We start from the raw sequence: 12,500 nt of genomic DNA, 5'->3' as shown, positions 1-12,500 counted from the left end.
TGAAAGAATATGAAAATAAGATCAGGAGATCTTGAAATGAAAAATGCATTTCAAAAAAATCCAAACATAAAATTGAGATGGGCTCCTCTTTCCCTATAGAAATCTCTTAGTCCTTAGCCAGAAAAAAAAAAATTAAAAAATAAAAATCAATCTCCATTTTCTGCAACAGCTGCACAGCTTGGAAGTTGGAGACATCAGTTTTCCTACAATTTTTTTCCTTTAGGGAGAATAATCACTTGGAAGCCTCTCTTCATTTAGTATCCAAAGAAATTATTTAAAAATATAAAGCAGATGCTCCCTGTTGTTTTTTCCTGAACAAACTGATACCGTAGGCGCAAGAGATGAGAATAAGGCAACTGATACTGAACAGTTCGTCCCCTCTGTCCCCTCCTCCCCAAGTGCCAGCACACATCTACGTTTAACACACATGATGAAGTATCAGTCGGTTTTACCTTTAGTAAACTGCTTTTAGATTTGACATAGAGGCTTGTGAAAGAACTATATTTTATAAACCCACTTCCTATGGGGAGAAGTAATATACAGTCTGGAAAATTATTGAATTGCACCAAACAGCGGTTAAAGCAGCTCCTGCATTATGAAGATGGTTCAGGATGGTACCTTTTCAAAATGGCCTTTGCACAGTACTTTTCTATCGCTGGCCTACCACAACACAGCAACATTTGGGGGAAATGTCTGTTTATTCCAAAAGAATTTACATGAACTTCTAGGAAATAAGTAAATGAGCACCTGCACCTCTGATTTTTACCAAAGCCAATTCTGAAATAAAGCTTATTTGGGTGTTAAATCTAACCCAGCCAAATAATTTAAATCTGATCCATTTTCACAGCTCCAAAAAAAATATTCACTGAACCTGTAACAACCTCAAGTGAATATTTTTGGCAAAGATTATTAACAGGAGTCAGAGGTCGTGACATAAGCCTTTCTCACAGCACCAAGGGATTATGGAGAAGTAATAAATATTCCTGTAACTACCATATATTCCACAAAGTTAAAAATTTCCTTTAAAGGATTTGCCACCTCTTTGCTAACGAACAAAGATAGAAAAAGAACACAATATATTTGTTTGGTTTAAATATTGCTTGCAATATGTAACAAACAGTATGCTCGTGTATAATCGTGTCATTAAAGATATACACCACACACACAAACACGTCTGTACACACACACACACACACACACACACAGAGCACACCAGGCCCGCAGGCTGCCACTTCCACCAACAGTTACTTTACAGGATGGACTCTAGATTAGATTTCTTCAGTCAGACAGTTGGAAAACACAATACAGCCAGATCCATATTTCAGCTACTGTTTGTACATTCATTTTAATGGTCAGGAAAATATATATTTTATTTTATTAAGTTCTGCTGCAAAACAAAAGAAACAAAAAATGAAATCCCTTTTTCTCACGTCTTAGTTATTACTATTTATTTTCTTTACACTTTGTTTGGAGTATTTAACACCTGCCTTTGGCATTATGGATAGAAAGCTCAGGAGTCTCTGAACACACGGTTGTGCCAAAAAAAAAAAAATATGGAAGAAGAGTGTCACTTAGAGTTTGAAATATCTGTTGTAACAACATATTTTCTCCAATCAGTGTTCACTACTTTATCTCTAAGGCACACACTCTGTCTTTAGGGTCTCGTGACATCCAGATTTGCCTCTGCCAGTCCCAAGTTCCTGTTGAGCCTGTAAATATGAGTTCAGGGAGCTGTCTCAGGACACTACCTCCCTACCCCTGACAGGCATCTGGGGGAGCAGACACCTCGCCCGAGCTCCTCAGGTATCTCCTCCTGTGAAGTGCAAGCGTGTGCTTCGCCACTGCCTGCCGAGGTGGAAGGTACATCCTCCTACAGCACCTCCTGCCAGCACGGCAGGGCTGCGGGGCCCCAGACGAGATGCAGCCACCGGAGTCAGTGTGAGCACCTGCAGACTGTTCACCTCTGGTCTGAACGACTTGTGGGCCTTCAGGGGACAGGGCAGTGCTCTCTTTAGTCAGGTCCTTCCCGGTGGATCAGCAGCACTGGGAGAGGGGGCTGCCTGCCCTCAAGCACTGCTCCTTGGCCTTAGGACACTGCAGGCAGAGGGACTCCCTCCACCTCCACCCAAGTCACAGCAGTTATTTCCTTCCCTCTCTTTCAGGATGGCTTTGCAGGTAGCCAAACACACCAGCCTGACTAGCGCTTCTCATCTAAAATGCAAACATAAAGGAAGTAAAAGAGGGAGGTGGGAATGGGAAGGGAAGCAAGCATATCCTTAGACAAAGATCTGAATCCTCTCCCGGATAGCCTGCCGGCAGATGGGGCAGACAGTGAGGGCTGTGCTGCAGTCTGGGCAAGAGCCATGTCCACACTGGAAGACCAGTTTGATTTGGTCATCGATGCAAATAGGGCAGGTGATGCGCTCTTCCATCTGCCGGTAGCGGTTCTGCAGCTCCTCCATGAGCTTCCTCTGATCTGTGGATTCAGAGCTTGGGCTGCACTCCACCTCGGTGCTGTCTGCAGAGGTGGAGAGCAGGAAGAGGGTTAGTCACTAGTGTGCTCGGCCTCAAGCAGTGGCTCTTTAATTAGACTCTGCCCCTCACCAGCAGCAAATCGGTTCAGACTAAACTCTCTTCACTGAGCCTTATCCAGGGATTCCTCAAATAAAAAGCCTGAGATGACGCTTTTACAGACTGGTCAGTGTTGCTTTCCTCTATTTAGTTGCTCAGCTGGTTTTTGTGTGTGTGGTTGGTTGGGTTTGGTTTTTTTTTTAAGGGAAACCAAACGTCTGAAATGTCCTGCCTTGGTGTTCTGGAAGATGCTTCTGCTACCTTCAAGTAAAAACATTCAAAGCTGGTTGTGATGCTCTGCCATGCTAGTCCATGAATCCTTACAGTGCTGAGTACTATGTTCTCTCAACCTCCTGTTCACATTTGGGATTAAAATTTCTGGTTAAGTCTTTCAGGACACAATGATAAAACAAGAAGAAACCATTTGACATCACTCATCTTGACTTTTGCATATAGAGTCATTTGGTCAACTCTATGGAAGAACTCTAAATCCTGGGCAACTGCCAGCTTAAGTAAATAGACTTCTCCTGATTTCAGCTTAATACAGCCCACTGCTCATCTTCTGCTCCTCAATCTTTGATTAGGTAGCTTTACAATTCAATATACATGTCCCTTTCCCCAACGTTCTGGAATTAGTTGCACTTCAGCGGTGCAAGAATTGATTTCAAATCCATAAAGGTGAAGCAAGTTTTGGGACAGGGAGCTTGCTAAAGGCAAGCACTGAAGACATCACTGATAGCCAAAGTCCTGCTGATATTTTCAGAGACCTTGATGTTCCTCCACCAGCAGAGATCTGCATGCAAATGTCTTATTTGGAATTCTCATCATTATTTTGTTGCCTGTCTGTAGCAAAGACAAATGCTCCTGACTACTGTCAGATAAACCTGATTTTTTTTGCATTATGGAGTTCCAAAGAGGGTTTCTGTCTTTGCCAGTTATGTGTGTCCAATGCCACATGACAGATTCTTGGTTCCCCTACGCTTTTGTCCAGGCATCAAGTCACAAGACCATAGCCTGACTCCAACAAAGGAGTCTACAATACCATGAGCAGCAGGACACACAATTCATTTTCACGTGCACCTGCCCTAAGAGTGATCTCAGCTAGAAACACATCAACTCTCACATCTGTTATGGTCAAAGCTTCAGTGGGCAACCTGCATTAATTTTATGGCAAGTGCAAACCTGCTTCTAGCTTGCTGAGATGCATAACATTGCTCATGCTGGATACTGAGTAATGAAAGACAATCTGTTTAAAGCCAGGCTAGAGAGCTTTACTGAACCAATCCAGCTCAATGATTCCGCCCTGCCCAGGCACTGGAATTTCAGCCAAAGGAGAAGCAAGGTTTTCACAAGACATCATTTCTCCTTTCTCACAAATTTTCAGTGTTCAATCACCACCTGTGAAAATAGTTACACTGACACATGAAGAACCTGGTGTTTGCTTTCAATACACAAAATAAGCCAGGCACAGGACAAGCTTCCTCAAATGTCCTGTCTTGTCTATGCAGTTTGAGCTTGGCCTATGACACCTGAATCTACCTTTTCCTCTCTAAAGGTGGCCAATGCAACAAACCCCCACCCAAAACACCACCAAAAAAATCAACTCCCTTCCTTCTGTTTATTTCACTGAAAAATCGTTGCTGCTGCTCAAACTAACACTGCACTGAACAGCAGGGCTGCAAACATACCTTGTTTCAGTTTTTTGGTTATTGTCACTTGACATTTGATGCACTTTTTCATTCTCCTGGAGCATTCTACAACGAATAATACAAGAAGAGATTACAATTAAGCCCAGTGATGCCAGGATCAAGAGGAAGACAACAGACTCAAGAACATCAGCTCTGAACAACCTGAGACCTGCCTGGATGATTAAGATAGTTCCTGCACAGAAATGAGGACACTACCTTCTTTTTAAGCTACATCCCCACCTCCTGGTACAGTCTTCTCTATACCAGTAACAAATACAACACCTTCAAGTCCTCAGTGCTGCGTGCTACTGGAACTGCTGCACTGTGGATCAAAACAGCCCTTTGCTCCGAGGAAAAAGGATGCAGCTCTGGCACACAGTCCTTACCAACTTCCCTGCGGTCAGATTGTGAGTGCCTCGCAAGATAACAAAACTTGCTGACACGTCTGAGCAGGCTGCCATTAAAACAACTGAAATGCAAACCAGTAACAAAAGCCAGAGAGGGAAATCCTTCTCAAGAGGGTTTTGAGGGATAAAGCACTGCCAGCTAGAACATCTGGCTTTCCTTCTGAATTATCCAGAGCATCTATAAGCACCAGCAAAGCTGCCTGGGGTCCCACTCAGCAGGTAGTCAGAACACTCTCTGCTTCTCAGAGAGCTTTGGACATCTTCGATAAGATGGCTGTGCTGAAATCATGCTGGGGGTGTTTCGGGACACAAACAGCACAATAGCTTTGTGTCTAAACTCAGCCTGATTTATGAGAGTCCAGCTAGGGAAGCTATGTGTTGGAACAGAAAAGAAAAAATTTTTAAAAATTAAATAAAACCCAGACGCACTTACCTTCACACACAATACTGTGCTGGCACGGGAAGAAATGGATGAGCAAGGCCAGCTCTGAGCAGACCAGGCACTCTGTGGGGACTGCCACACTCGAGACACTAAGGTTGGTCATTGTGTTGGGGGTGGTGTGCACACGGCGAAGGCTGCAGGTGATGGCTGAGCTGTCTGAAGAAACCTGCTGTTCCCTGCAACCATGAACATGCAACAAAATTTGAGCCACACAATCCAAGTAACATTGTATTGATCCCTGACAAACACTCCACATGGAGGCAGAGCAGCAGATGCTCAGGTAACAAACTTGTGAACCTTCACTGCCCTAGTGGGACCAGCTCAGCCTCTAGCAGCTGGGATTCTGACTGGATCTATCTAAAACAAAAGGGAAAGAACTGGGATAACTAATATTTAACACAAGTTGAAACTGCTCTTTTGGAGGGTGACAGTAAGGTATCGATGGTGCAATCACATGCTGGGAGGAGTCAACTTTTAGGAGCTATTTAAAAAGTGAGGCCCTAAGGATCCTCTGTATTTGCATGTTCCTGGAAAGTGCTTGGGGTGGTTGTCTCTGAGTTTGCTGCTTACAGAATACAGGTTCAGATTCAGACTTCTATCCTGAATTATGAGCCCCAAATCCAAAGCCCTCAGCATTCAATCCATCCATTGGTTTTCCCACCAAATGGATATCTGCCAGCTAGACCTACTATCTAAACTGTAAGTCTGATTAATGATTGAACAGAAGGGACAAGGATGGTCATTTACTAGCAAACGTCTTCAGTGCTACCACAAAATCCCTGGCCCCCCAGGAGTACTGTGAAGGGATGCTTTTTGGTCTTTTGATATAAAGTCAATAAGTTTCTGGGAGGAAACTGCTATCTAGCTGCCTACCAAAGTGGCAGCAGCTTCATTATAAATGTATATTTATATATATTTATAAATGTATATTATAAATACATTTTTATATTCTTCCAGACCTATTCATTTCAGCCAGACTAATCAAGCAGTTTAAGAAGGTACAGCTAACCATCCTGTCCCAACGGCTCTTGTACACGATGCTGGGACTCACTGTGGTGTACAGGGCCTACGACCCAACCCTGCAGACACCCCCCAAATCCTCCAGTCAAACCTCAACACAGAGCCTGAAACCACTACACTTATGAGAAACATCAGTCTGAAAGGACTGGCGTTCTTTAGGTGAAAAAATTTAATCCAACATATACTCCACCGACAAAATTCCTATGGAAAATGTTTAAAGGGACACGTTTCACCTGTTATTGACACTGGACCAGGAGCATGGGCAATTACAGCAGCTGCTGCGTGGTTCCTCCTCCAGCAGTAACATGACTGCGGGTCTGTGCCCTCAGATCAAACAGAACTCTGCTTTCATGGTTGCAAAGTCAAAATCCAAACAAACATTTCTCAGAACCTGAGATAAAGCCATCTTTGACTTGTTAGTCTCCCTTGGCTTTTTCTCAGCCATTTCTCTTATCAGTTGAAAAACAAGCATTTATCTAACTCTGGAATAAAGTCTGCGGATTCTGGTGCCCACCCTTTTGTTGCCCTTCCTCTTTGTTTAGACTTTAAATAACTGCAGAATCCAGTGGAAGTAAAACAGAACCCAGAATTACTCTGCAAGAGAGAAGTTGCTCTTGGCTTCAGTGGCCAGTCTGAGAGCCTCAGGGCTCTCGAAGTCAAGAGGCCAAATTTGCACCAAGGAGTATTAATCTGCTTTTCCTGACTCGTTCAAATGGCAGTATGCACCTTTAAATAACCCCTCCCAAAAGGCAGGGTCAGCAACCAGCTCCAGATGAAGCAGGAGGTGCTCAGACTGACATCTAAACTGTTTCAAAGATGTTTCATCCCTCCTGGAACAACAGTGGCCTGCAGTGACACCACAGTGCTGCAGGAGCACTCTGCATTTTGGATGGAAGCACACTGTAGCTAGCTTCCAGAGGACTTGGTTTACCTGAATTTCTGTGAGAAGTCTTTGACGATCTGGACAATCCTTCCATCTGTAATGAGGTCTAATGGAGACTTTCCCCGATGGTTTGCATAATTAATATCTGCTCCTTCTTGTGCTAAGTAACATGCAATTGCAGTTCCAACATTCAGCTCTACATTTCCAAGAAAGCCAGAAGCCTGCAGCTAAAAGATGTTGAGAAACACTCTCTGTTAATAGAAAAGGTTTCTGTTACATGCCTTTGATCTGTATCAAATTCTAAACAAAGTCTTAATCCTTGTACTTACAATTTGAAAGCGCAATTTAGATTTATTTTTTTTTAAAACATAAAAAGATCCTTCAGCATGTAAATAGCAGATTCAAATCTTGCATTCCAGGAACAAGAGTGCATAAGACTGGTTCTAACTAGTGCTAATCATTACTAATCATAGTAATAGGCTTTAAGTTCTTCAGGTACTGAAAAGGACGTACACTGAACACACCACAGAACATACCAATTGAAGAATGTGTATAGAGCCCTAAGTGACAGCTATTTAAGTTATCCAAACTACTTTGAAGTCAACAAAAACATTTTCCACTGACTTAGAAGACCACGGCAGGTAGATCAGGGCAAGTAAAATTAGACGTGAATGAGTCTACAGCATCTGGATATAACGTCAATGTAAACAGCATTGGGAATGACAGGCACAGATCCCTCCCGTTGTTCTAAGCCTTCCTGCACCCTGGACTAGCTATTGGCTGTCCCTGGCACAAGCTAAGGCCTAACAGCTAACAAAGCTGCGAGGCAGGCTTTCAGAGAGATAAAACCCACCCTTGCTGCTGACCCTCTGCTCAAATTTGCAGGCAGAGAAATTCAGAAGGAGCAATCGCTGAGCTGGTGTGGGGTGTCTCTGTGGAACGTCCCTGAGGACCTGAGGCTAGAGCATCTTTAGCCACACAGGTAAACCATCAACTCATGCTGTCAACACTGGTAGCTCGGTACAGAGCAGAACAGAACAGCAAAGCAACAGGCTTTTTCAAGGCAGAAAGGAGGTGCGGGGTGGTTTGGCACACAGCATGCGGCCCTTCAGAATGGTGGTCTAATTTATTCTGATAATTTCAAATTACAATTAAAAAAAAAAAAAAAAAATCTATGCCAGATTTTCCAGTGTAGTACAATGGAATCATTCTCATTCCATCCATAAAATACAGCCAACGTTTGCACTCTCGCTTTGCCCTGTGAGTCTGGTGTGTGCACATGTTGGCATTTACATGGATGGCAGAACACTTTGAAGGGCTAATTTATTATCTTTGCTAAAAAGCCAGACTAAGCATCCAGTCCTTGGCATCTCATGCACTGATTGCTAGCTCTAAGGCCTTTCCTGAAAGGCCTTATATAATGGTGAAATCCAGTTCAGGCTCTGTAACAACATAGCCTTTATGCTCTAGCCTGATATGTCTCACCTCCCACATTCTGCTCTACATCTGCAGATAACTGGGGTGTTTGTGGTTAGCTATCCTCATATTTTCCATGCCATCAGACAGAAATGAATCGCTGTGGTTCTGGGGCATGAATTAAGCCCAAGACTCTTGGCTCTGCAAGTGGATTTATGACCTTTCCCATGTCAAGACAGAAGCGCACAATGCTAGTAAAAATATCAGGGGAGACAGTATGAATTGTTGTCTGACTATGTGAAGTTTCATGCTATAAATTCAAGCATGGCCTCAGAGGATCTATTCTTGCTTTCCCACAAGCAAGAAGGCTTGTTTCCATGCTCCCCATCTGCACTGGCTTTACACAATTTCCCTGCCTTCCTTTGGCCCCTTGGATCCCACTATCTCCTGTCATTCTCACATCAAGCATTTTCCTGCCCTTGGTGCAGGAATTTCTCCAACTCCCAACTCACCTTGGACAGGACGGTCAACCCCATCTCCCCTTCCCGCTTCTCCATCATGACAGACATCAGCTGCTGCCGTTCCAAGGCAATGTGCATGGCTGTGTCTCCATCCTCATCTTCGGCGTTGACATCGCTGCCCTCGCTGACCAGCAGTTGCACCATCCCTACGTGTCCCTGGATGACAGCCAGGTGCAGCGGCGTCTGGTTACGGTTGTTCTTGAGGTTGACATCACAGCGGCCCTGGAAGAGCAGAATTGCATCAGAGCGAGCTGTGGCTGCTGAGTTTGGCCGAAGCAGAGTGCTGCAGCTGTGGTGCTTCTTGAGGCCCCAGCTCTTGAGTCCATCTTTGTCATGACAGCAGTACAGAAATCTCCAAGAGAGCTACATGATCCAGCTCCCTGTATCTTAGCCATGTGGCCCACACACCTCAAATATCAAGAATGAGAGAATCAGAAGCCAAATGCCCAACTGACACACAGGTAACATCTTCCTGGTGATGTGAATATGATAATTCATCACTTCCCCGATACAAACAAATCCTGGAACTACTCCAAGCAAACAGTCCTAGACTAGCTCAGTCATAGACTAGCTCTTCTAAAGCAACATTGATTCCTTGCTGGCTGTTGTGCTTTCATTTCCCCTCTTCAAAGCAAAGAGGAGAAAAACCTGTTCAAATCTGAATCATTCTGCCCCTCTGCCAAACCTGAGGGTTAGAGACAGAGAGCCTTTAAAGATACGGCTGTGCTAACGCAGTGATTATGCCAGAAATAAAGCAATCACAGTACTAAGTAGTCAGTGCTCCCAGACATCTCTCCTCTACAGGACTCATCTGTGGATCCATTAAATCCTTGTTGTAGTGGTTTGGATCCCCTTGTAAGGATGGATAAACTCAGGCACCAAACCCCTGAGAAGAAGAAACAAAACCCAGGAGAGCTGACGTAGTTGTCACCTTCACTGTCACTTCAAAGCAAAGACAGAGCCTAGCTCTGACTCCACAAAAATCAACAGCAAAGTGCCAGTCAGGTCACCATCCTTCAGTCTGTCATTTGCATTGCTAAAGAATGCTGCTCACCAGGGGCAGGGCTAACACTTCCTTATGACTGAAGATAAATAACCTGGAATAAACATGTCCAAATATTTTGTTCTGCACTCAAATGAAATACGTGCCTTCAGATATACTTTCATGAAAATAAAGAGTGAGAAACCCAGCACATAACAACCACCAGCGGAGGAGCTTCAGCGTACACCTGGAGTGAGGGAAACAGAGCTCTGACCTATGACCTGTACCTGGGAGGTAGGGAAGGTTCTGAATACAGATCTACACACTCTTTAATGAGCAGGTTACCAGCTATTCTGAAGTCTTTTCCCTTCATACCCATCACTTCACTGAATATTGCCCAACAAGCTCATTTCAACCCACTTGGTTCTAGTCTGCTCTAGCCTCCTCTACTGCCAGGCCAAAGGAAAGTTCCCCCAGGAATGCTGACTCTTGTTCTTCAAAGTCTGGCAAACAATGCCAGCTCTTCAAAGAGACAGAGACATTCCTGGGGATCCCGGCATTAACTCAATAGTGCTTGGGAAATGCGGAGGTTTGGGGGTGGGACAGATGGGAGTTTTTGGTGATGGTTTTGGTTTGTTTCTTACCTCTTTGATGAGAATTTCTGCGACTTCTTGGTGATTATTGAGAGCAGCAAGGTGCAGGGCAGTGAAGCCATCTTCCTTTTTGGAGTCAACCAGCTGTCGAGCTCTTGCTAGAATCTTCTTTATGGCTCTAGAGTATTGGAGGTTAACAGAGATGGAAGAGTTACTTTATCAGGAAGGAAAACAACGCAGAAGAGACAGGCCTGCCTCTTCTGCTCAGCAGTTATGAATGTTCATGTTTTAACAGGCAGCACCATGAGCTGGCACTTGTGATGCAGAGCACTCCCTCACAGATTGAATTACAAGAATAAAACAAAAGTCCTCAGTTATCATTTAATAAAGCAGGGTAAACTCACACTGCTATGAAAATAATGAGCAGATTTATCCTTGGAAGAATTCCAGAGGCTCTCAGTTAGACACAGTCTTTTCAAGTACTGTTTACTACAGACCTTCTCCTGTCCTTCCCATGTGTGAACCCAAACATCTATGGAGACCATTCAGAAGCAGACAGATTTCCTAGCCAAGCTAGGGAAGTATGGGAAAGATGGGATGGGAAAAGCAGGCAGCAGTTTCCTGTGAATCCATGAAGGAGAGCAACAACTACACCTAGCCGTATCTAAACCCAAGAAATGTATGACCAACCCTTTCCTCCTTAGCTATCCAGAACTACATCTGCTACCTTCTTATTGTTAAGGCAGCAAGCACGAGTTAACATCTGTAAAAGCAGTAAAAATTAAACAAGGCCACTTACAGCTTGTTGCCTTTTAGGGCAGAATAGTGGAGCAGGTTGAAGCCTTGACAATTCTGGACAGTGAAGTCTATGTTGGGTACTTCAGTGAGAATCTCAATAAGGACTTTGTAATCTGCAGTGATAGCATAATGCAGGGGGGTGTCTCCCTGGGAATCCTATACAAGGAGACCAAAGCAGAGCACAGGTTAACCACCTCAGAGCGCCCAATGGAACAGCTCACCCTGAGGGCCAGTTCAAGACAGGAAGATACACACAGGGTCATCAGGTCACACACACTCCAGGCCAGCCAGCGCTGGCATCCATAGCAGCTTGACAGCCTCTGTGAAATTCTTTCTCCAGGGCTGGAAACCAGCTGCTGAGCAGGCACGTGCCAACATTCCCAACTAGCTTTGAGACTGACCCAGCGCAGTCCAGTCCCACCATCACAGAAGCACAGCCTAAAAATGGACTGGGACCAATTCGCCATCACTGCCCTTCAAGTTCCTAAATGCCAGTCTCCAAAACATCACCACTCCTCACTGCTGGGAACAGGAGCGTTTCAACACCACACATTAGCAGCAGGTCAGCTCTCGCTGGAAGCCCAAGTCCAGCACAGCACCAAGTGCTACTGGATTGAGCTGAGCAGACTCACGGTGATGAACGGACAGACCCAAACCTGGAATTTCCAAGTACTGGTGTTGTGGTTTAAACCTGGCTGACAGGCAGACACCACACAACCGCTCACTCCCCTTCCCCGTCCCGAGGGGTCAGGGTTAAAATTGGAGGGGTAAAGGTAAGGAGACTCGTAGGTTGAGATAAAAGCAATGTAATAACTGAAACAGAACACACAAATGAGTGATGCACAGTGCAATTGCTCACTACCTGCTGACCAATGCCCAGCCTGTTCCTGGCTAGTGATCCCAGAGGAGGGAAAATCCTGAAACCGCAGTCCCGGAAGAGAGTGCCAGAGCTTCCCGGCCAGCCCTCATCTATATACTGAGCATGACATTATACGTTATGGAATATTTCACTGGCCAGTTTGGGTCTGGTGCTCTGGCTCTACTCCCTCTCAGTTTCTTGTGCAGCTGCACACTGGCAGAACATGGGAATTTGAAAAGTCCTTGATTTTTTAGCAACAACTTAAAACAACAGTGTATTATCAACATCCTTCTCATACCAAATCCAAAACAGAGCACTAA

General features: G+C 44.6%; 1 protein-coding gene and 1 long non-coding RNA gene across 8 annotated transcripts in view; one reads left to right on the top strand and one right to left on the bottom strand.

Annotated features, from left to right (window-relative positions):
- MIB2 (mindbomb E3 ubiquitin protein ligase 2) overlaps positions 1-12,500 on the bottom strand; it is a 62,905-nt gene that overhangs the window by 12,079 nt on the left and 38,326 nt on the right. For 6 of the 7 annotated variants that reach the window (XM_026862478.1, XM_026862476.1, XM_026862480.1 and 3 more), the window contains 7 exons: positions 11,323-11,477; positions 10,575-10,701; positions 8,940-9,170; positions 7,060-7,238; positions 5,100-5,284; positions 4,260-4,325; positions 1,472-2,518 (listed from right to left, as the gene is read on the bottom strand). In XM_026862478.1, the coding sequence (XP_026718279.1) occupies positions 2,277-2,518; positions 4,260-4,325; positions 5,100-5,284; positions 7,060-7,238; positions 8,940-9,170; positions 10,575-10,701; positions 11,323-11,477 (1,185 nt within the window). In that variant the 3' untranslated portion in view covers positions 1,472-2,276. Of the gene's footprint in view, positions 1-1,471; positions 2,519-4,259; positions 4,326-5,099; positions 5,285-7,059; positions 7,239-8,939; positions 9,171-10,574; positions 10,702-11,322; positions 11,478-12,500 lie in introns of those variants that run through there. The other variant, XR_003399835.1, reaches the window with a different exon arrangement.
- Positions 106-1,577, top strand: LOC113487743. Its single transcript, XR_003399837.1, has 2 exons — positions 106-1,176; positions 1,207-1,577. It is a non-coding gene; the product is annotated as an uncharacterized LOC113487743 (long non-coding RNA).

The sequence above is a fragment of the Athene cunicularia genome (assembly GCF_003259725.1).
Source record: "Athene cunicularia isolate RWA chromosome 21 unlocalized genomic scaffold, athCun1 chr21_part1, whole genome shotgun sequence".
Taxonomy (NCBI): Eukaryota; Metazoa; Chordata; class Aves; order Strigiformes; family Strigidae; genus Athene; species Athene cunicularia.
This window is presented reverse-complemented; position numbering and strand designations above follow the sequence as displayed.